General features: G+C 40.5%; 2 protein-coding genes across 4 annotated transcripts; both read right to left on the reverse strand.

The window, feature by feature from the left end:
- Positions 1-163: 163 nt before the first annotated feature.
- On the reverse strand, positions 164-4,633 carry trex4 (three prime repair exonuclease 4). Its single transcript, XM_012862421.3, has 2 exons — positions 4,362-4,633; positions 164-1,285 (listed from the first exon to the last, which is right to left on the reverse strand). The coding sequence occupies exons 1-2, from the start codon at positions 4,438-4,440 to the stop codon at positions 621-623; spliced, it is 744 nt and encodes a 247-aa protein (XP_012717875.2). The 5' UTR covers positions 4,441-4,633; the 3' UTR covers positions 164-620.
- A 5,602-nt stretch (positions 4,634-10,235) lies between these two features.
- On the reverse strand, positions 10,236-17,821 carry LOC105926201 (three-prime repair exonuclease 1). 3 transcript variants are annotated; one of them, XM_021316355.2, is made up of 3 exons: positions 17,497-17,821; positions 17,287-17,343; positions 10,236-11,364 (listed from the first exon to the last, which is right to left on the reverse strand). In XM_021316355.2, the coding sequence occupies exons 2-3, from the start codon at positions 17,336-17,338 to the stop codon at positions 10,820-10,822; spliced, it is 597 nt and encodes a 198-aa protein (XP_021172030.1). In that variant the 5' UTR covers positions 17,339-17,343; positions 17,497-17,821; the 3' UTR covers positions 10,236-10,819. The 3 variants fall into 3 exon arrangements, with proteins under 3 accessions (XP_021172030.1, XP_012717882.1, XP_012717881.1); XM_012862428.3 differs by having other exon boundaries at positions 17,287-17,338; positions 17,494-17,820; XM_012862427.3 differs by having other exon boundaries at positions 17,287-17,338; positions 17,489-17,820.
- Positions 17,822-21,739: the final 3,918 nt, after the last annotated feature.

A 21,739-nucleotide genomic window follows, 5' to 3' on the forward strand; every position in this document is an offset into this window, starting at 1 on the left:
TGGCCATCCTAACTAGGATTTTTTTAATACACATTCCCATTAACAGTTAAATGAAATTGTTGCACACAATTATTATGGAAGCAAAAAAAATTCCTTTCTCAGAATAATTAAGGTTTCGGTTCAACGCATTTAAATTAAAGACAAAATCTTGTGTTTTTTGTCCTCCTGATTCATAGGAAAGTTTTGTTCTGTTCACTGGATTTTGGATTTATCCTCATTTTTGGATGATGACAGGTTAGGCTCCAAATATGTAAATAAAAATAGTGAACTGATCACTGACCCGTGTTAAAGACCTGTACCTGTCAAGTTGGAATGCATTTGCTGTCACAAATTCATGTTACTGCTTACAATTTACTCCTGAACTTTATATTATTTTTATTCATGTTTAAGAAAAAGCTTCTGTCACAAGGAAAATAATAAAACATCAGGTATATGAAGCTGCTTTTGCATTACAACCTGCAATAAATAACTACGCATGCAGACGACCCAACATCTTGGAGTAATTAATTGAACATTTGACGGTGTCATACGTCACCCTTTCAGCCAAAACAATCGGACATTTAAGAAACTGCTGAAGTGTGAAATACAGCTTAAAGAAGCGGTTAACCTCTTGTCTTTGTTTATGTGTCTTTATGTTCAAGTCCATCAACTTCTCCATCGTGTTTTGTTAACTTCCCCGTCTGTCTGGAGTTCTCCAGGAGGGGGCGCTGTCCTGCCAGCTTCCTGTTATGTAGCTCAGCTGGTTTGCAGTTCATAGAGTCCAGAGTAAACGTGTGCCTGCAGACAAATTCTGGGGCTGGCTGAAGGTAACTGTAGAGCTCCTGTAACGCTCTCACGTCCTCCAAAGCATCATGGGCCTTGTAGTTTATCCCCAGCAGCTCCCTGACCAGGTTCTCCTGGCGAAAACTCCGAAGCCCGCGGTCCCTCAGCAGCTCCCGAGCCAGCGGCAGGGTATCGACGCAGCCCGACACCGAAGCCTGAAACTCGGCTCTGAGGTCCAGCTGGTCCAGGGCCCGAGCCAGCAGGGGGCAGTCAAAGCTCCGGATGTTGTGGCCGACGAGGAGGGGGCGACCGAGCATCTGAAGGAAAGTGACGAAGGCGACGACGACCTCTTTGAGGGAGTTGGTGAAGACGAGTCGGTGATGGAGGTAGAGCCTCTGTCTGCGGACCTTAAAGCCTGTGAGTCTGGCCGCTCCTGGTTGTATGCGACACCGGGGGAGGACGTAGAGGTTGAGCGAGTGGCCTCCGCTCACCGCAGCCAGTTGGATGATCTCACAGTCCTGACCTGGAGAGAGGAAGCCATGCAGAAACCAGGACATCGCATCATTAGCTGTGGTGTAAATGATTGCAGATGGCGATAGGTGATACAATAAAAGGAATATTCATCCGCCTTTTTCTCACTGCACTCGACATGTTAGAGTGTAAAACATCCCGCTGTAGACCATTGTTTTGGTCGGGGAGGGGCTGAGCCTCTATTATGCCAGAACAAGTGGGACAATACGGGTAAACGCTGATTGTGACACAAATGAGTACCTTTGAATAATTAAATTTTTTTAGTATCAATCATATGGAGAACTCCAGTATTTTGACCACCTGAGATAAGACAACTCTAAATCTAACCCTAATATTTTTAGGGGCTGTTAAAGCTGCAAGAGAGCGAGAGAGAGCAAGACTTTCAGTAAATAACAGGAAAGCTGAATGACTTACAGCTAAACAGCTCTTTTCTATTCATTTTAGCTGGTAGCCACTCTGTGTCCAGGAACATGTTGTGTTTGTCAATGTTAGGAGAAATCAGAGTTAAAGTAAGAACCTGCATTATCCGGTATATACATATTTTTGTCAATTTAAGATGCTTCAAGGGACAGTGCGTAACAAATTTGGCTTTTGATTAGCAAAACTCAAGTATTGCTTTTATAAATACATATTCTGGCAAAGTCTAATAACCACACATTAAAACTTAAAGCACTCTGATAGCTTAGAATTAATTGTTTATAAATATATTGGGAGACGCCATGTTGGGTCACCATTTCTGATTACAGTAGCCGAAAGAGGACAAACTTGTCAGCCATACGCGTTTTCCCTATCTGCCTTTTATATAAAGACGTGCTGTCTCAGTGGAGGAGGAGTATAAACAGGCAAAGACAACTGTGGACCATTCTATTAGCCGTTTTCTTTTGAAATGGGGGGGACAACCCAGACTCTATGCCCAGTAAGAGGGAAGAGAATGTAACCAAAAAAAAAAAAAAAAAAAAAAGAAGTAATAACCGGGAGAAAACAAGTTGTGATGGTGTAGCTATTATTACCAGGGGGAGATAATTCATGAGAGAGCGGGGATTTAAAACAGACGCAGAGGTTGCAGGCTTTCTGCTGGACAGGTAATTTAATTCAATATAACAGTTAAGTTTATTTTTGCGCAGTGTGGTCCAGCGACTACTCTGTCCTCCGGGCTAAGACAACTAGTTTGTTGGTCTTGTTTATTATGCGCTTAACGGCGAGGGCATTTGTAATCCATTCAGCACATCCCTAGATGGTGCACCGTGGCGTTGCTGAATCGTTCACTGATTGCACGCGTGCAAACTATCGCACCTCTGGGGTCCGTTCTTCGTACGTCGCTAACTCAGTTAGCTGGATTTGATTGTTGACGATTTGGCATGATCTTGGATTGTTTGGTTCTTCGAAACTCATCCTAGACTTGTTGTCATAGCAACATTTGCGCCAGCTTAATCCTGCTCGAGAACAGGCTTATTTCATGTAAACAAGATTAGATCGCAGCTGTATAAGCGGAGGAGATAGGGAAGTCTGTCGTAGCCATGTCCATTTTTACGACAGCAACTTGTTGCGGAAGGCGCAAGAATAATTTTAGAGCTTTTCGAATTATTTGCGTATTGCGCAATAGACAGGATCCTTTAGTGCAGCGCGACAGTGTAATTGTAGAGAGATTTTTCTTGGTGGCTGTTATAAACAGACAAGCACATCTTTTAACAGTGGCTTTTAAAAATAGGAAAAAGTGGTGTTAGAGTCATAAATAGAACATATTTAAGTTATTTGTATGATGGAGGCTCTGATATAAAAGAACAAATTATTAAAATGCAAAAATTCATACTGTAGAAAGTGATAGAAACATCTACCATGGACAGTATTTATGCATGTCATTTGTCTGCTACTTTTTGCCAGCCCTCTCTCCTGGCTTTAGCAGACTTTGAGGTGTTACCTGTCGTTTTAATTAATGACTGAAATTCGGCATAACCTTCCATTAAAAGCTCTTGTTCTGCTTGGGAGAAAAACTGTGGGCGTTCTTTGGCCATGCTGAACAGCCAATAGCAGTGTTGCTGATCATTGTTTCTACTATCGATACATTTCCCCTTTTAAACAAACGCGTGAACGCGCAGTTGTCTCAGATAACTCAATCCAGTCATACTAATCGTAAACAACAGGTGTGTTGGAAGAACCCATTTAGCCGGATCATGATTAGCCGGATGAAATCATCTTGGATGTCTCATTTGATCTCGGATGTTTTAAGCAACGTATGAAGAATGGGCCCCTGGTTACATGTTCTTGTTATTGTAAATATACACAAAAGTGCTTAGTTTACTAACAAATAGAACCAAAACAAAGTGTAAGACTCAAAAATGAAATATATTTTAATCCAACAGGGCACAATCATTTAATCGGCAAACCTCTGTATGCAACCAGAGAGAGCCACTAGCGCAGAAATTCGTAGTCATAGTTCGTGACCAGGCCCCTTTAAATAAATAATAGAAGAAAAAGGTAAAGGTCAATCATATGAAATATGTGATAACGTAAATAAATGGGATATTTTAAACACAACTATTGACAAATATAAATTATTTATTGTATTTTAAAATAACCGGTACATTTTAAGTCTATTGGTTTATTTATTGGCTTAAGTCTGTCAGTTGCGGTCCACCATACAGCGCTTAATCCCCATCACTTCTCTCATATATACATATGTGTCATATATACATACATATGTATATATGACATTTCCCAGCAATTATGTTTGTCAGTTTATTTGTCTTTCCTCCTGACTATACTTGTTTATTGTGGCACATTTGTTTATTTGTATATGTTATGTATTATTGAAAAGAAAATAAACTTCTGTCTATATGTGCGACAGGAATGGGCAGGAAGTGAAGTTCAACATCTAACTTCTGTGTGTTGGTAGAATCCTCCTTCCTTGGAGGTCCACCAGAACTAACCACACGACGGTCAAAGCTAAAGTCAAAGCTTTAGTTCTACTTTCTAAAGCTGCCTCGCAATGTTTTCTCGTGTTCTTGCTCATTTCTAGCCAATTAAACAACAAGCAGGAGGTCTGAGCTCCTCTCAGCAGGTCGTCCTACCCAGTCCAGTCGTCTCCAAGTCGAAGAAGACTAGCGGAAGTTGTTCGGAGTTTTCCTCCGCGCCTGTTCCTGCTTGCATCACGTTGCGACCAAAACGAAGACATTTAATTCATGACTCCACATCTGACCGCTGACTGTTGCCCTAGTTGCTGAAATCAACTGAAGCCTGCTGCAGCTCAACGCTACTGTGGCTGACGTCACCAGGGCTACTTCTTCTGCTGCTTTATGGCGGTTGGCAAGCGGCTTATTAATGCGCATTACCGCCACCCACTGGTATGTAACATTTTCTGTCACGCTTCTCCCTTGTGGTACAATCTCCAGCATTCAATGGGCGAGAGGAGGGGAACATATGTTTTTGGACTGTGGAAGTAAGCCAGAATATAATATATACAGTGCTGATATATATATATATATATATATATATATATATATATATATATATATATATATATATATATATATATATATATTGGTGAATTTTTTATATATATAAAATTCACCAATGTCTAAATCTCTGATGCCTTCATGGAGTAGATGCAATTTTGAATAGACACAGTCACAAAAACTTGGATGTGTAGACCTGTATCTCTCTATCTAATATTAAAAAAATCACATTCTAATATAAACACTATCTTTTAATCTTACTTGTGAAAAGTTATCCCTCGAGCCCTGACGTCCATAGTCCGTCGATTTAAACAAAAATACGACGCACAGTGCTGAGATATAAATATATATATATATATATATGTGTGTGTGTGTATATACATACATACATACATACATACATACATACATACATACATACATACATACATACATACATACATACATACATATATATATATATACCCTCTTTAACTAATATTTTAACCACATTATTTAAACTACGATTTAATATTTATAAAACTATTCCCTTTCCTAAACCTTTTTGTTTACTTCCTTATTTCATAAATATACATATGAATTCTAGTTTACTTTCACTCTCTTACCATTGGGGATATTCTGCATCTGCCTCTGTAAATTTGCCAACAGTTTCCCACTGGACGCCCATCCTGACACGACCCTCTGCATTTATCCGGGCTTGGGACCGGCTTAGAGTAGGACCCAGGAGACTGTGTCCTACTTGTGGCTGCATTAGTGAATTTCCTGTGATGTCAGGGAAGAATCACAGAATTCTTTATGTATAATTCTAAAGGGTTGTTTAAAAAGATGTACACAATTTACCGTAAAATTCCCATTAAAATGTGAGATTTGTTTCATGTTGTCACATTACAGCATTATCAACTTACAGATGGAGTTATGTCTTGAATTTTCTTTTTTTTTATTAAAAAAAAGAAAAGAGAAAAGAATTGTATTTTCTAATCTAAATAAGTAAGATGACTTTTTCCTCACTCTCCATAGCCCATTGCTCATGTTTGTCCATTTAAAGGTTTTTGCTTTAAATGGACAAAGAGGCACATACATGCATACACCAAAGAACAATTTAACAGAGAGTATTAAAGACAAACCTAGCTTGCTTTTGGGAGGAAGCCGGAGCACCCGGAGAGAACCCAATTTGCTGTAGGAGAAAGCTCAGATGCCAGAATTCAACCGCAGGATTCCCTTGTTGCATGGTAACGGTACCAAACACACATTTTAATGATCCTCGCATGGTTGTATGAAGACGGGCAACTGAGAACACTGGCTCTGGTTAAGTCAGAGAGAAATATGAGGCAGAAATTGAGCTGAAATCGTCTCTAAGAAAAAAAAAAAAAGATCAGAATTTTAACTTTTTGAAGAGCCTCACGAAGGCTCCTCCATATGACGACAGACGCTCCCTAAACAGGTTTGGTTTTTTCTGCAGCTTGGTGAGACGTTTCATCACACAGGAAACTACTATTTGATCAACCCGTGGTATGTCTAAATCGATCACAGTCGCCAGATCTTCTTTAGAGAGCTTCCTGTAGAGATCCTTTAAAATAGCTCTGCGCTGCTTTGGTATCTTATTTGAGGGGATGTCCAGATCTTTACTTTCCAGCTCAGCCCAGATTTTACTGAACAGCCGACCGTGGTTTTCTCTCACTCGGTCATCAGGCAGGCTCATTTTTGAGTCCTTCAAAATCTTGTCCAGCATTTCCCTGACAAGCAGTCTCACAGCAGGAATTGCTTCGTTTTCGGAAACTGAGTCCTGCGCCTCCTGGACGTTGCTTGGGGCCTCCTCCGACTTAGGGCTGGGGATTTTCTTCTTAAACCACAAGCAACGTCCGAAGCAGGTGTACGGTGTTTCTGCCGCCCCGGCTAAGTGTTCCTTAAAACACTCGATAAGGGTGTCAAGTGTTAATGGATCATTTACAGACAAGAGAAAGAGCAAATCTCTCCCGGAGCACCCTAATTTTTTTGTCAATCTGTGAAAAATCCTTTCAGCACGCTTCTCCTTCCCTGGAGTGATAGAAAAACGCTGTCCCTGAAGTGCCTTCCAGACTTCACCAAAATAGTACCTTTGCAGGGATTCGAGTCTTTCTGGAGGGCACTTTTGGCCAGATTTCTGAGAAGCCAACTGAATCAAACGCGAGAGCATTTGAAGTACAGACTTTTTATCTCTTTCTGCCTCTGGACAATGTGTCCCGAGCACCAAATCCCCCCTAGGAAGCTTGTGTGAGACTTCCGAGGACAATGTCCCCGGTTGTAACTTCTCCAGCAATTCGGGGCTTGGAAAATCTTCCTCAGGGGCAAACCCCCTGTTGTCCGTGTTTATGACTGGCTGTAAGCATCTGGCCTCCACAGGAGACCACACCTGGTCATAAACTTCCCCAAAGACCATGTCGCCTGCGCCGTTTAGCTCCGCGTAGCCGGCGTCCATGGGCATCTGGTTCATGTCTACTCTAAAAGGGCCAAACTGACACTCCTCTGAACTGGTCGTCTGGTAATCGGACGATGTATAAGAGACATCGATCGCGTCTTCAGCTGAAGCTTCAAAGGCGTTCAAAGAATCCTCCGCTGGGAAGGTCTCTCGTGGCCCTGCCTCAACAGAAGGCTCTGTGGATGGCGTCTCAAACCCTTCTTCCATTTCCAGAGAGGATGAGACACTTATACAGAACATTTTGATGAGTATTTTGACAAAGCTCCTCCTTCCAGCCTTACATGCATCCATCATTTGCCTGTACACCGGAGCCTTCTCGGGGGAGGTCTCATGTACATCGACAGAAGGCTCTTTGGATGGCGTCTCAAGCCCTTCTTCCATTTCCAGAGAGGATGGTATCGTCATACAGAACATTCTGAGGAATAGTTCACCAAACGTCTTCCTTCTTGCCTCAAATGTTCTCCTCGTATGCCTGTTCAACGAACCCTTCACGGGGGAGGTCTCTTGTGGCCGTACCTCAACAGAAGGCTCTGTTGATTCCTCAGACCCTTCTTCCTTTTCTGGAGATGTTGATAACCTTCTGAGGTTTTTTATACTAAACCTCTTCCTTCCTGCCTTCAATTTCCTATCTTCTGCTGTTTCCTTTTGAATTGGTACTTGTACTTTTCCAGATTCTTGAGAAGACTTCACATGAGAGGTGCATGGTTCAGGACTGATCATATCCGTGGAAAAGCTCGCCATTTTAAGGGATGCGCCCTGTTAAACTTTTGACATTTCAACCCAATACTCTGCACTGTACCAGCTTTATTTGTCTGAACAGACCAAGGATGTGTTAAACTCTCAGCTCCTTCGCTGTGGAAAACAAGCTCTCTGTGAATGTGGCACCAACAGCTGCGGGCTGCTCACCTCTCTCTATATACAACGCCGCTTGATACGTCACAGATCTCTGACAGCGGATGGAATGACGAGTCCCGCTCTGTGACGTCGGCGTCATGTTACGTCACGTTCGGAACGCTCCGGCTCCGGTAGTCTCTCGCCACGTGACGGGCTTACGTTCTGAAAATGAACTTTACATAATATATTTATCCAGGAAGTTCGCCAGGGGACCTCCCGTCCATTCATCACCCGAGAGCGCATTTCTCTACTCATCACTTCTATGTAATATTGTGATTTTCAATTCTTCAAATATGCCGCTTCAGATGTGACCTAAGCTCATTTCACTAATTTTTTGTTCTTTTTTGCGGTCACACTGTTACACCATGACCGCCAAAAAATAAATAGATAAATAAATAAATAATAATAATAATAATAATTAAAAAAAGTATATATATATATATATATATATATATATATATATATATATATATATATATATATATATATATATATATAGAGAGAGAGAGAGAGAGAGTATATATATATATATATATATATATATATATATATATATATATATATATATATATATATATATATGTGTGTGTGTGTGTGTGTGGGGGGGGTTATGCTTGAGGTGAAAATGAAATGCTTTGCTACAGGCTTTAAAGTTATCCCTTTTTTGCTTTCATGAATAATATTTCAATTTATTAAGACTTTTTATTATTTGTTTTTCAGGTTCTCTCATCTGTATAATTCTGTTATTTCCCAAACTTTTTATCAAAAGAACACGGAAGACAAGGAATTAGCAGTTTTTTTGTCAGTCTGAATCTCTGAGCAACTAAAAACCTTCATAGGAAGTTATTTATCCCCAGTGCAGTACCCATTCTTAACCAAATAAAATAATGAGTTCTAACCATAGTATGCAAAATGCACAATATGACTGTATGAATGTATTTTATTTGTATTTTGTTTGGAGAAGTGAAGGAAAATTTTCTACCCAGGTGGACAGTAAAGTTTAATCTGATTTTGGTATACACATGCACAATATATATATATATATATATATATATATATAAAAATACAAATGTATTGTTTTCAAAAGATGTGTAGCGACTTTAAACAATCAGGGGAAAACAAAAAGAAAGATGATTGTTCTTCATTGCTCAAAATCTTTTCAGACATGTTTGAATTGTATCATAGATTGGTGGAACTCTATGATTCTGCCCTTCAACTGGATGATGGCAGACGCCTTGCAGTGTCCTAATCCTACCACTGGAGTGCACTGTTTGCACACAGATTGACAATCGTAAATCCTTCAAATGCCGTCACAAATTCCCAGAGTTCTACGAAATAAAAAAAGAAGGGAAGGAAATGAAACATAAACTTGGGTAGATGAAAATGTATCAACCCAAATACGTAAGATGTGAGAAATGAGAGGCTGATAACTTTAACAACTGTTAATTAGTAGCCATGGACTTTGTATAATCTGCAATAACAAATTAGAATAGCTGTTCTGCCAGCTGTTAGTGGGGTGTCCAAATTTTTGGCACATGGGCCGAAAAAAATAAAAAAAAAACTTTTTTTAAATAACCAAAAACTGATGGTCATTTTTACCTGCTGTACAAAATATGTTAATTTTCTACAGATTTTCTATAGAAAATGGATGTGTGAATCTTTGTGGACCAATGGTTAAAAGCAAATGATTTTGCTCATTGGTTGTATTAAAATATCCAGTTTGCAATTATTTTGAACGATTTAATATAACTTTTTGATAACAATAAAGGGAATACATTTTGATTTGGTTTGGTTGTTCTCGCTTTATTTAGCCAATTTTATTAAATTAATTCAAAGCAGATTTTAATGCCCCAAAGTCTTCATTTTAGTAAAAGCTATGGGATAGAGCTGCTCCTATTTATGAAATTAAAGAGAATGTGTAAAACGTGGTTATTAAACAATGATTATTTAGTGTTTTATCAGACATCTTCACTTGTACGATTTTAAATTCTCTGTAATAATTTTGCCCTAATAAAAATAATTAAACAAAAGTTTCCACTTGCATCAGCCACGAGTGCTGGTGGACCAAATCTTTCGTGAAATGGAACTGGGCTGCCACCCAAAAGGCTGGATGCGGTCAGTGACAATAATCGGATGGGCTGTAGCCTTTAAACAATGTCAGTATTTATTCATACTGGATGAAGCCAAACGTGCACAGCACAAAACACCTCAAGATACATTCAAAATGAGTAAAAGCCTAGAGTTTAAAGAGCCATTTCTCTTCATGATAGATGTATAAACAGATAGATGAATCAGGTGGAATAGATGAAATGTTTGTTTGATGTCCAGCAAACCTTTTACGTTATTATATTCCACAAAGAAAGCAAGAAGACACATTTCCACAGGTTTCCATGTGGTATACTATTTGGTGCTAATCGCTGTTAGAAATGTAAAGTAAATGAAATTGTAATGGTTTATACAATGAAACTAAGCCACTGCTTACAAAAACAGACATGTACAACAAAGCACAGAGCTACATTACCAGTGAAATAAAGTAATGCCTGTAACATTATTCTCTGATCAAAATACCTTTAATTTAACCATTATCTTATTATTTCTTTGTGTTTTAATGTTCCCATTCACTCAGTGAAGCATGATGACAAAAATAAAACACTTCTAATGAAAAACGTTCATCCCCATAGGGAGTTTTTTTTTTGTCTTTCAGGCTAGAACTTTAGCCGTTTTCTCAATAAAAATACAATGAATTAGCACTAAACGTAGCTCTCAAGACGTCCATTTCACCAGGCGTCCACGCCTCGTACAGCTCCTGCAGCATCTTGGCGTCGTCCTCTGCATTGTGAGCGTTGTAGGACCTTCCTAGAAAGTAGGAGACTAAAAACTGCTGAGAATAGCCGGGTAGGCCCCGGTACAGGTTCTTGCTCAGCAGGAAGGTATCCAGGAAGCCCGACACCACCTGCTGGAACTCCTGCAGCAGGGAGTACTGCCGCAGCACTCTGGTGAGCACGGGCGCATCGAAACGCTTTGCATTGTGGGCCGCCAGCACTACGGGGCAACGGAACGAGCGCAGAAAGGCGAGGAAAGAGGTGAGAAGGTCAGCAAGAGGGATTGTCATCACGCGGTCGCCATGGCACCACAGGCCGTCAGACTCTACTCTGAACCCCGTGACCTGGGTGGCGCTCGTGGTCAGGGCACGGCGGGGGAGCGTGTGTTCATTGAAGACCCTCCCCCTGTAGACAGCGGCCAGTTGGATGATATCACACACTGCAGTATCTGAATAAAGAAAACAAATGTGGCTTTAAGTTCTCCAAATGGTAAGAAAATGTTGAGCAAAAAAATGTATTCCACCCACCAATGTTACAAATAACTTGTAGTTGTGCCAAACTCTGCAGCAACAACTGCCAATCATCAACCGTTTGTAATAGCTAGTGAATGCTAGTGGCAACAATGGGTGGGCCTATATACACACAACATTAATTAATATGAAAAAAGCTAAATTTAAAGTTAAACTGTACAGTAGAAGAGAAAGAAAAATGATGTGCAATTGTTAATAGATGATCAGGAATATTCAGATAAGAGTGTACAAGTTACAAATTAAAGAAAAAAGGCAGTTGATTTTAGTCAAACTATTTTTGTTGCTCAACTGAACAACAACTACAAAGCCATCCACAGAACAGGACCAGAACTGAACCCTCCTCTAAATTGACAGCCCTAATATGTCTCTGCGGGTCTGTAGTAGAACCTGCTCCTAAAGTTATTTTCATTCTGCAGTGAAGCAGCTCTGCTATGTTGTCTCCGACATCTTTAAACTAAAAACCAGATGCTCTGTTTTCGCCAGTCTTTCAATTTCACAAGACAACCTAACAAACTCACCCTCTACTCACAGCTGCACTCGCTGCCCCCCTCTCTGTTTTAATAGAATGGTATTGCCCTCAACTAATTGTCCGTTTGGCCGCCATGTTGACCAATCAAAACAAGCTCAGGTGAGGAAAGGTGGGAGCTGAGCAGCAACGAGAGAAGCGCTAATCTTCAGCAGCTGGAAGCTAAGTCGATACCAGGCAGGCTGCTCGCTGCGCAGTTTTCTTTTTTGTTAAATTTAAAGTGGCCCTTCCCCTTTTAAAGCCTTAGGTCTCTTTCTCTACACTGCTGTTTGCCCGTTGCTTTCTGTCTCCATAGCGGATAACCACACTTGGCATCCACATATTAGCAGGCTAGGCTATCATTAGCGTTAGCCGGCTGGCCGGAACGCAGCGCGCTGAATAAATAAACAATGCGACGAAGCTTCGAGGCAGACAATTTTGCCTCGAACTATTTGATGAATCGTGACAGCCCTAGCATGGAGGAAGACGTTCTGGTCAAATAAGACCAAAGAGGGACTTATAAGACTGCACGCATAATGCTTTTTGTGGCAAAAACCTAACGTTGAGCATCAACCTGAACTGTGAAACATTGTGGTGGTGGTATCATGCTGTGGGATGCTTTTCTTCTGCAGGGATTAAAGCTACAGGTGGTGATGTTGGAGAGCTAGCAAGATTTGAAAGATGCTCTGTTCTCTGTCCTGTGTTGCTTTGTAAATCTGTTGGAGATTCTCTCTACATATCTTCTGAATTGCAAATTGCGGATCTTTTTCTCAACGAGAAGACAAGGCAAAGGAGTGCCCTTGTGCCCCGACGGGACATTTGCAGCTGGATACACTTTAGGCTCCTGGAAGAAGTAGAGGATCGTGTGTCTGTTTATTTTGTCGGTCAAGGATGTTGAAGATGCGTACATAATTGGATTTATGATAACAGGATTTCTGCTTTTTGGAGCTGCCAGTTACCTGGCGTGTTGAGAAATTCGGAAAATCTCGGCAGCTAGTTTGGCAATGGTGAGTCTGCCAGGAATGTGCGAAGGTATAAGTCATGCTGTCAGTATTCAGACTCAAATGCCGAATCACAAATTGGATGTGATTCTTCCACAGAATCTCAGGCCAGTTAAGGTCTGAACTTACTGGCAGGACGCAATGGATCTTGGAGACGTTGGAAGCTCGGCTTTGGCAAAAAGAACACGGATTTGGCTGTTTGGATTTGTCATTAAGAAGTACCAGAGAGACTTTAAGGCAGACAGAAAATTACTACAGTCAGCCTGCCCAAAAAACAATTGCTGCTATCTGAATTGGCTCCCTGGTGCCAGCCTTGGAAGGTGGGCGATCTCAAATTCACCTGGATGTTATGTAAACAAGATGCTCTGCCCCCGCTACCCGCCCTATCCATGACATCTGTGACCTGGAGCAGTGCTCTACTGAACAGGCTGATAAACACATCATTACTTAATGACTATGGTTAGTGTGGGAGGGGGGGGGGGACGCTTCTGGATAGTGATGGATTTACACTAATACACCCACACACCCACACATACATAAACACGGCTATATACACCCCACTCTGACTGACTTCCTCAGCTGTGCACCCGAGTGTTTTTACCCCTGGGACAAGAACCCTATATGCACACTGATGGGCTGTACTGAAATGCAATTTCCCCTTGGGGGGACAAATAAAGCAATTCAATTAATTTCAATACAGGTTAAATCAGTGTCTTAAAACTTTTTTAAATTCCCAAAGCTACCCAGATATTGATTTGTCAAAAATAGCCAGACTTCAGTTTCTATAAATGGGAGTGGTGGCCTAGTGATTAGAGCAGTGCGCTTGTGCTCTGAGAAGGTTACAAGTGCCTGGTTCAATCCCCACAGCCGGCACTCTCGGTCCCTGAGCAAAACCCTTAACCTCAGATTGCTCCCTGGGCGCTGCATAGTGGCAGCCCACTGCTCCCCAAGGGGATGGGTTAAAATGCAGAAGTGAATTTCTCCATCGTGATATCAATGATGTTCAATTATTATTGATGTTCAATGAATATATATATATATATATATATATATATATATATATATATATATATATATATATATATATATATATATATGAATGTATAAGTAAATGGGATTTATGAAAAAATAAAAAATAAATTATTTTTTTATTTAAAGCAGAGAGATCAATTGTAAAAGCTAAAGGTTGAAATAGGAATATACATTTTTGTGTGGTTTGTTGAGCAATTATTACATTAATCTTCATTATTTTGATGTATAAAATGATACATTAGTTAATTTGGTAACGTTTTTCAATTGGATAAGTAATTTACTGTATTTATTCTTAACTATAGCAGGATAAGACCTACACAGGTATGTTGGCCCTCCGTGTCTTGTTGTGATATCAGGGACAGTGAGTAAAGGTTGAAACACGCCCGTGCAGATGTAAAAAAAAAAGATTGTTTCTGAACTCCATAGTTCTATTTTTAGGCGAGCAATGAAAAGAGCAAATCCACAAAGATCGTCTCTAAAAGTTGGAGGCCCAAACATGTATTTGTGGTTTCAGACATGATCGAACAGGATATGGGTTGTGCTCCAGTGTTTCATGACTGATTTGAGTCACATGATAAAGACCATGAGTGCCAAAGGCAACGAGGAAGTGGCAACGAGGAACAGAAATGTTGGATTCTAATTCATCCAAACAAAAACACAACCTTTTCTGTTTTGCATGGATGCAAAATTTGACATTTTGTTCCCAGGTTGCCTTACAGTGAGCAGAGTTCAGGTGAGGGATCAAACACACCAGTAAAGAAACATGGACCTTGGTTATTCCATTGCACCGGATGAGCGTTTTCTTCCTCCTGAGAAGTTGTTGTGGGTCCTCCATGTTCCTTCATGAGCTGAGAATATTCTCGCTCGGTTAGCTCGAGTGTGCGGTAGATGCACAGCTTCACACCACACCTAAACGTTTTAAGCCTTGCCAAATGTTGGGGATGTTATTGAGTGAACTCACCAAGTCTTTTTACCCAACCCACAAACACAAAGGCAAGATCTGCTTTTGGTTTCAGCCCTGGTGTAGCCTAAGGGCAAACTGTCTCTCTGAGCATGTGTCTGTCATTATGTCACAATGTGGATGTGGTGACTCAAACTGAGTAAGCTCCATCACACTTGGAACCTGCCTGTTTGTCCGTGGATGAATATCACAGATACCAGGCCCTTTCAGGACGCCAGACTCTGCATGTCAGGTCTGTCACTTTGTGAAGAAAGTCACGTATGCTAAACATAAACAAAGCACTCACGTATGAATGACTCAGGGTGACAAAGTCTCTGTATCCTGTTACGTCACGGTGTTTCTAAAGAAGGTTTTCTGAGCCCGCCATTTTACTGCCAAGTTCACAGGAGTTTCTACTCATGTTCTCCTTGTCTAATGTGGCTTTTTTCCTCTCATAACTCAACCTTTATGTGCACATCTGACAGGATATGTAGCATCTGCGATGATTTTGAGGTTAGGCGAGCCAACTCTTTGTAGTGCCATTTGGTCGTTGCTCCGCCCTGCTCTGACTAAGCAACCAGAGATCCGCAGGAGACAAGAGTCTGACTGGGAGAGGGATCCGAAACGCATCAAAACACAAACTGAGGTGTATGCGGACCCTCCTTTATCAGCGATTCCACCTGACAGACACGGCTCACGCTGGACTCACAGGGCGATCTGCATTTAAACACAACCTCCCTTGAACACGGCAGCAGTATAAAAAGGGCCTCGGTTTCTTCCCATCCCATCTCATGTTCAGAGCAAACCTCTACACTTTGAGATTTAAATAGTTGTTTTAACGTATTTTTTTATGTGGCATGCAAGTCTTAAGTAGGAACAAATCATTTGAATACAATTAAAAAGGGTGTACTGTCAGACATGGCAAGGTTTTAAGAAGTCGCGTCTGGAAACCCACCAACATTTAATGAGAAACAAATGAAAGTGTTGGAGTGCTGGACACTGCTGCTCAGCTATGTGAAAGAAAGCTCCGAAGTTTTTCCCTTGCTAATGAGAAAGACAAATTAGGCAGTTTGAAAATCTTTCCCATTTGCATAAAAAACAAAACTAATTAAAAAAAGCAGACATTCCCTTGCAGCTAATCCCTTCTACACGTGTCCTTTCACCCTCGCGACAAAAGTGAAAGGTCCCAACATGGGATGGTTAAAGTTACCCCACCACCATCACCCCCATGATCCGATTTGTTATTTGAGGTAATAACAAATATGTCACCACTGTGAGCCGTAAAGAATAATGTAGGACTGCAGAACTAGTGTCAACAGCCCAGCCAATTAACATGCTAATATCAGCTTGTAATGCTCTGTGAGGAACAGAGAGGCAAAGACGAGCCCCAGCATTCTGCCCAACAACCAGTTAGAAACTGCTATGAAATCTATAGATTTCGTTACATTTTTATTTATTTAGCTTTAGTCTATGTATCGTAATCTAAATAACAATAAATGAATGGTACAGTTGGGGCAGAGACTTGATCATACCACAAATCAGACAGGTTAGCGTCTTGAGTTGCTTCCCAGAATTCAGCAAATACCAAAAATTACAATGGTAAAATGCTCCGTATATTACAAGGGATTCATGAAACAACATGTAAACACGTTTTGTGCTCTCAGGTGGCATTTTTAATTTGTTTACTAAAACTATTGTGTATCAGTTAAGTTTAATCTGCATGAATCTCAGTTTACTCCAATTGTTTATTGTCATTTATAACCTAAAAATCACACTTTATCCCATTAGAATAGAACAAAAATAAAGACAACTAGTTTAAATCACTGATCAAAACTTCCCCCTGATGGGTATGAATGAACGCATTGGGCGAACGTAGCGTTCCGCAGCAGATGGCTCAATTTCATGTACAAAAAGACCAAAAACAAAAACAAAAAAAGCACAAAACTGCAAAGTGGTGAAATAACAGAGACATTAAAAACAATATCTTGGTCTAAGTTGCTATTATATGCCTGATTTATTAACTCATAAGTACTGCTTAACCACTATTACGGGTCACAGGTCAGGCAAGTCACAAACAGAAATAGACAATATTACAATCATAACCATCAATTCATTTAGCAGAAGTAGAAAAAGTTGTTGGATTTCTCTTATAAATAACAAATTCATATTATAGGTCATGTTACTTTTTTATTTCTATGTTTTACAGCAGCAAATATCTTGTGAAATTAAAAAAGTAACACAAAAAAACTCCAAATGATAGAATTTAATAAAAATAAAATATTAATATAGCAGAGCAGTGATTATCAGATATACTAAAGTTTGATTGGTGTTATAGATTGGAGATGAATGTGTGGGTTATCACCTAATCCCGTGGTCTCCAGGTCAAAGAAAACGATGATTTTGTCCGCAGCCATCTGGAAGGTAGAATATAATCACTTAGAGCTCCGTTTGAAGAAATCCCGACATTATTTAACACCATGTATAACTGGAACACATGTAAACTAGTTGACTTCATGGGTTGAACCTCCGGTAACTACAGAGAAGAGTTTGTAAATATTGCTCACCTTACCTGTTGGTTCTTCGTCAGGTGAGCGGAGAGGCCGATGTGAAGTCAGCTGGAGCAAAGCGACGGGCTTTATTTACCGCTCATCTGGAAACTCACCACCTCTCAGTCCCACTTTCATTTTAGATGAAGAGAAACAAATGAAGTCGGTATCGGTGTTTCCGCCCCCGCTCCGTCATGCAGAGCCCCCGTGAGTCGCGAACTCCCGGCCTCGGGTGCACCGTTCCGGTCACCTGTCCCGGGCGGCAGGTCGCAGATGCTGAACGGCAGAACAAAGCGGACTTTGTGTCAACGGGGAAGTTTCGCCGCTGTTCGGTCGCTTTCATTTCTGGTCCGCGGGGAGCGAGACCGGAAGGGGAGTCCTTTTTTGGTGCAAACCCGGCACGCGACTAACCGCGCGACACAGGGTCGGTAGTAAATGCAGATTTAAAAATATTTAAATGGGGGAAAAAGTATTTAGTCAGCCACCGATTTAGCGAGTTTTCCCACTTAGAAGTTTACCTATGATGAAAATTACAGACGTCTCTCATCTTTCTATGAGTTGCTTTCAAAGAAATAAAAGGCGATGCGAATAACTTTTTTAAGAAGCTCTACTGTCCTCCAATGGTTACCTGTATTAATGGCAGCTGTTTGAACCCGGCCGGCATCTATATTAAAGACACCTGACCAGAGCCTCCAACAGTCAGACTCCAACCTAAACCATTGGCCAAGACCAAAGAGCTGCCCCCCCCCCCCCCCCCCCCAATAATTTATAAATAAATTATTTAAAATGTGATCTACATTTTTCTCATTTTGTCTGTCATGGTTAAAGTATACCTATGATGAAAATTAGACCTCATCTTTCTAAGTAGGAGAACTTGCACAATCAGTGTTATTTTTTTGTTTTTTACCACACTGTATGTCTATCAATAAATAATTGCTGTTTTGTCTATCAATAAACAATTGCTGTTTGTCGTTTTTCTCCCCATGTTTGAAATGGTGTCAATAATTTGACAAGATTCACCCTGTAAAATAGCATTTTTCAAGGCATTAAACATTAGATACATTTGAATGGTTGTTCTATTCAGTAAAATTAGTTTTTAAACATAATGGTGGAACGGCAACAACATTGGCTACTTTCTTTTGGTAACAAATTCTGTCTGACGTCACATGTTATAATTCAGCGGAAGTTTTTTTTTGTTCAGTCTGTTATTCTCAATGGTCACGTGGTATCAGGTGTTCTGGATGCCCTATGGCGGGAATGCTCTGTACACTCCATATTGATGTGACAGAGCAACTTTATCAATTAACAATATTACACCTTTCCTATTCATTTACATATTGAAAACATAACATCATTTAGCATTCATGGAAATTGCACTTTTCACACCTTTTTTCTGAACACGTTCGAGTCAAATGTTTTAAAAGTCACAGTGGGTCATGAAGGGTGTGTTCTCCAGTTCGTGGTTTATGATGGTACAATATTTACAGCAGCACTCTAACGTTTAGCCACTAGGGGCACTAGACCTGTAACTTTCAGGTTTAGCGCCCCTGAAGGCCACTGGCAACACTGCACTGTCGCAAATTTAACAGTCTCAGTGTTATGGAATCTGATAGCAGATAACCTTGAACCAGAAGACTGAGAAGTCACGGAGTTAAAAAGTCACCCCTCTAGTTTATACTCAGAGTCTCCTATTGAGAGGGCGCGGCAGAGCCAGGGGGAGAGGGAGAGGGAGGGGGAGCTCCAAGAGCCATGTCAGAGGAAGACGGTGCAGACAGCAGGCTCAATCATGTGATTATGAAAGCTTGCATGAACATCAACAGAGAAGAAGAGCTGACATGCAGGTTTGTGAATTGTATTTTGTAATAATAACCATGTGACCAACTCTGAGGATGAGAAAAGTACAAGCACGTAAGGTTAGCTCATGTAAGGGGAAGTGAGACTACCGTAAAGCAGCGCTTTAGTTCACATGACCCATTCAGAGCCGGATCTCAGGTTACATAGGCGAGATTTTGAGAAGGGCAGCCCGCACTGAGCCAAGAGCTGTATGTCACCCTGAAAAATCATTTAATATATCTCTGATTAAGCTAATCCTTGGGTCAAAACTCACACAGTGCTGCTTTAAACCATTGTGTCACAACCCAAGTGAGAATCCAATTAGATCCGCTGCAGATAGTGGAGTGCAGAAGTTGCTCATCAGGAAACAGCCAGACAAGACTTTGAAATCATGGATTTCATAAGATGTGTTTGAGGCCAGGAAGCTGCTCCTAGGTTGTACGGGCCTTCCTGTCGTCGAAATCCTTGGGAAAAAAAATAAAAATCAGTGGACAACAGCAGCAGCTATTAATTGAATAAAAACCTCAATTAAAGAAAGGAGATTGTTATTTTTGATTCTTGCAAGAGTGAGAACAGAAGACCACAGAGTCAAAATCCCTCTGCTCTGCCTCGGCGTTGGTTCTCTTCTTACTACAACAGAAAAACTCTCTTGTTTAAACTGGTGTTCTTCAGTCACACAGCAGCAATAAAGCAAAATGAGGAAAGCAAGAGGCCTTGAAATCATCAGGTTGGCTCTCAAGAATAGGCTTTCGAAACTCTTCCACAAGGCTGACACTAGAGATGTAACCTTTGGAGCTATGAACTTCAGGGAGAACTCCATCCCATCCGTACCAGGCAGATTATGACTTTCCCAGAAAGCCTCCCTGGCTTTAACGAGGCACACTACACATCATAAACATGACCTTGCAGGAAAGAAGAGGATCAGCGGACACTTTTTTGAGTTGATGCACAACATCAAACAAAGACGTTACTTCCAAGTCTTCCAATCACAACTTCCATGATGTGGGATGATTTATGTAGAACATGTTATGTCACGCTTAAGCGTCGATTCCTCTGAGATAGCAGAGCAGGCTTTTAGTTTTTGAAAGGTGGGCTCTGAAGCTGAAATGTTTACCTACGCAAGAGCGTTTATGAGGCTGAAAGGATTGAAGATGTCTAGGCGGAGGTGCAACAGTGTTCTACATGTGGTCCAACAAGACGGCGAGTGGTGTGGTGTCTTTGTGCGGAAAGTACTATTTTAGTAGAGGTGGGGAATCCAGCTTCAGGAAAGTAAAGTTCCTTTGTGAATTTCTAAGACGATTAAGTGCAAACAACTAAATATATCAGATTTACCTCTTAAGGGAAGTAATGGGTTCAGAGGAAAGACACCAGAGGCATAAGGCTGAACTCTCAGGCCTTCATTCGTTCACACACCATGATGCAGAACACGGTCCACTGTGGCCTTTATTTAATCAGGGTTAAATATTTAATCAGGAACCTGACATTTGCATTAAAGAGCTCGTGTTTACTGTCACTGTGCAAAATCTGTTTCTGCATTTTGGTACTTTTGTTCCTGGTCATTTGTTAATGTTCCACTTCTTGAGTTTAGTTTTTCTTTGTTGGGTTTTCTATTCACATTGGGCATTTTGTTGTCATTATGCTAATCTACACGTCTCAAAAATATATATATATTAAAAAAGATGCTTAGTGCATCGTTGATCAAACAGTCCCTAAAATGATATAAACATCTATAAACATAAATAATTAAGGCTGTTGTTAATTTCATCAGAATTACAAACAGCCCAGAGGTAAATCTCTAAAATGTCATTGGCAGCGTGAAACGGCTGGTTATATACCACTGAATGAAACTATGTAACAACAAAAACGATGGTAATTTCCTCAAAACTGTATGTTTAGTTAGCTGAGGGCTAGATAAATGCATTTTAATGTAATCGGTTACTTGTAGAGCAGGAGGGAAATCCCAATTTATTATAAGTATCTTGCTGAAGATTGAATAGATTAGCAAAATGTCTCACATTAAAAGCACTTCCTTGTTAAGGTTAAATTAGGGGTTTGAAGATTCCCAGCTCTCCTCTGAAAGAGCAAGGAGAAACTGTAATCCTATAAGAAATATTTAAAATTTTCAGTCAAAATCTTTTCCCTGCTTTCATCATAGTTTTTAATTTAGAAAATAATTTTTTTTTTTTTTTTTACAGTTTACAGAGTGCATGTAGGAAGGAAAGCACCGTTATTTCACTTGAATTAATACAATTTTCCGTTTTGCTTCCAGCAAACCCCAAAAAGTCTTGCATCTGATTGATTTCTAATAATAAACAATCATAGTGTTGGACTTAGCAGATTTGTCAGGTACCACGATATCGGTCATCGTGGCTAAGTTTATCTGTTGAGGACATTTTAACACAACCGGCCTTGATGAAAGCGCTGCACGATCAATCG

Source organism: Fundulus heteroclitus, chromosome 2 (genome assembly GCF_011125445.2).
Source record: "Fundulus heteroclitus isolate FHET01 chromosome 2, MU-UCD_Fhet_4.1, whole genome shotgun sequence".
Classification (NCBI taxonomy): Eukaryota; Metazoa; Chordata; class Actinopteri; order Cyprinodontiformes; family Fundulidae; genus Fundulus; species Fundulus heteroclitus.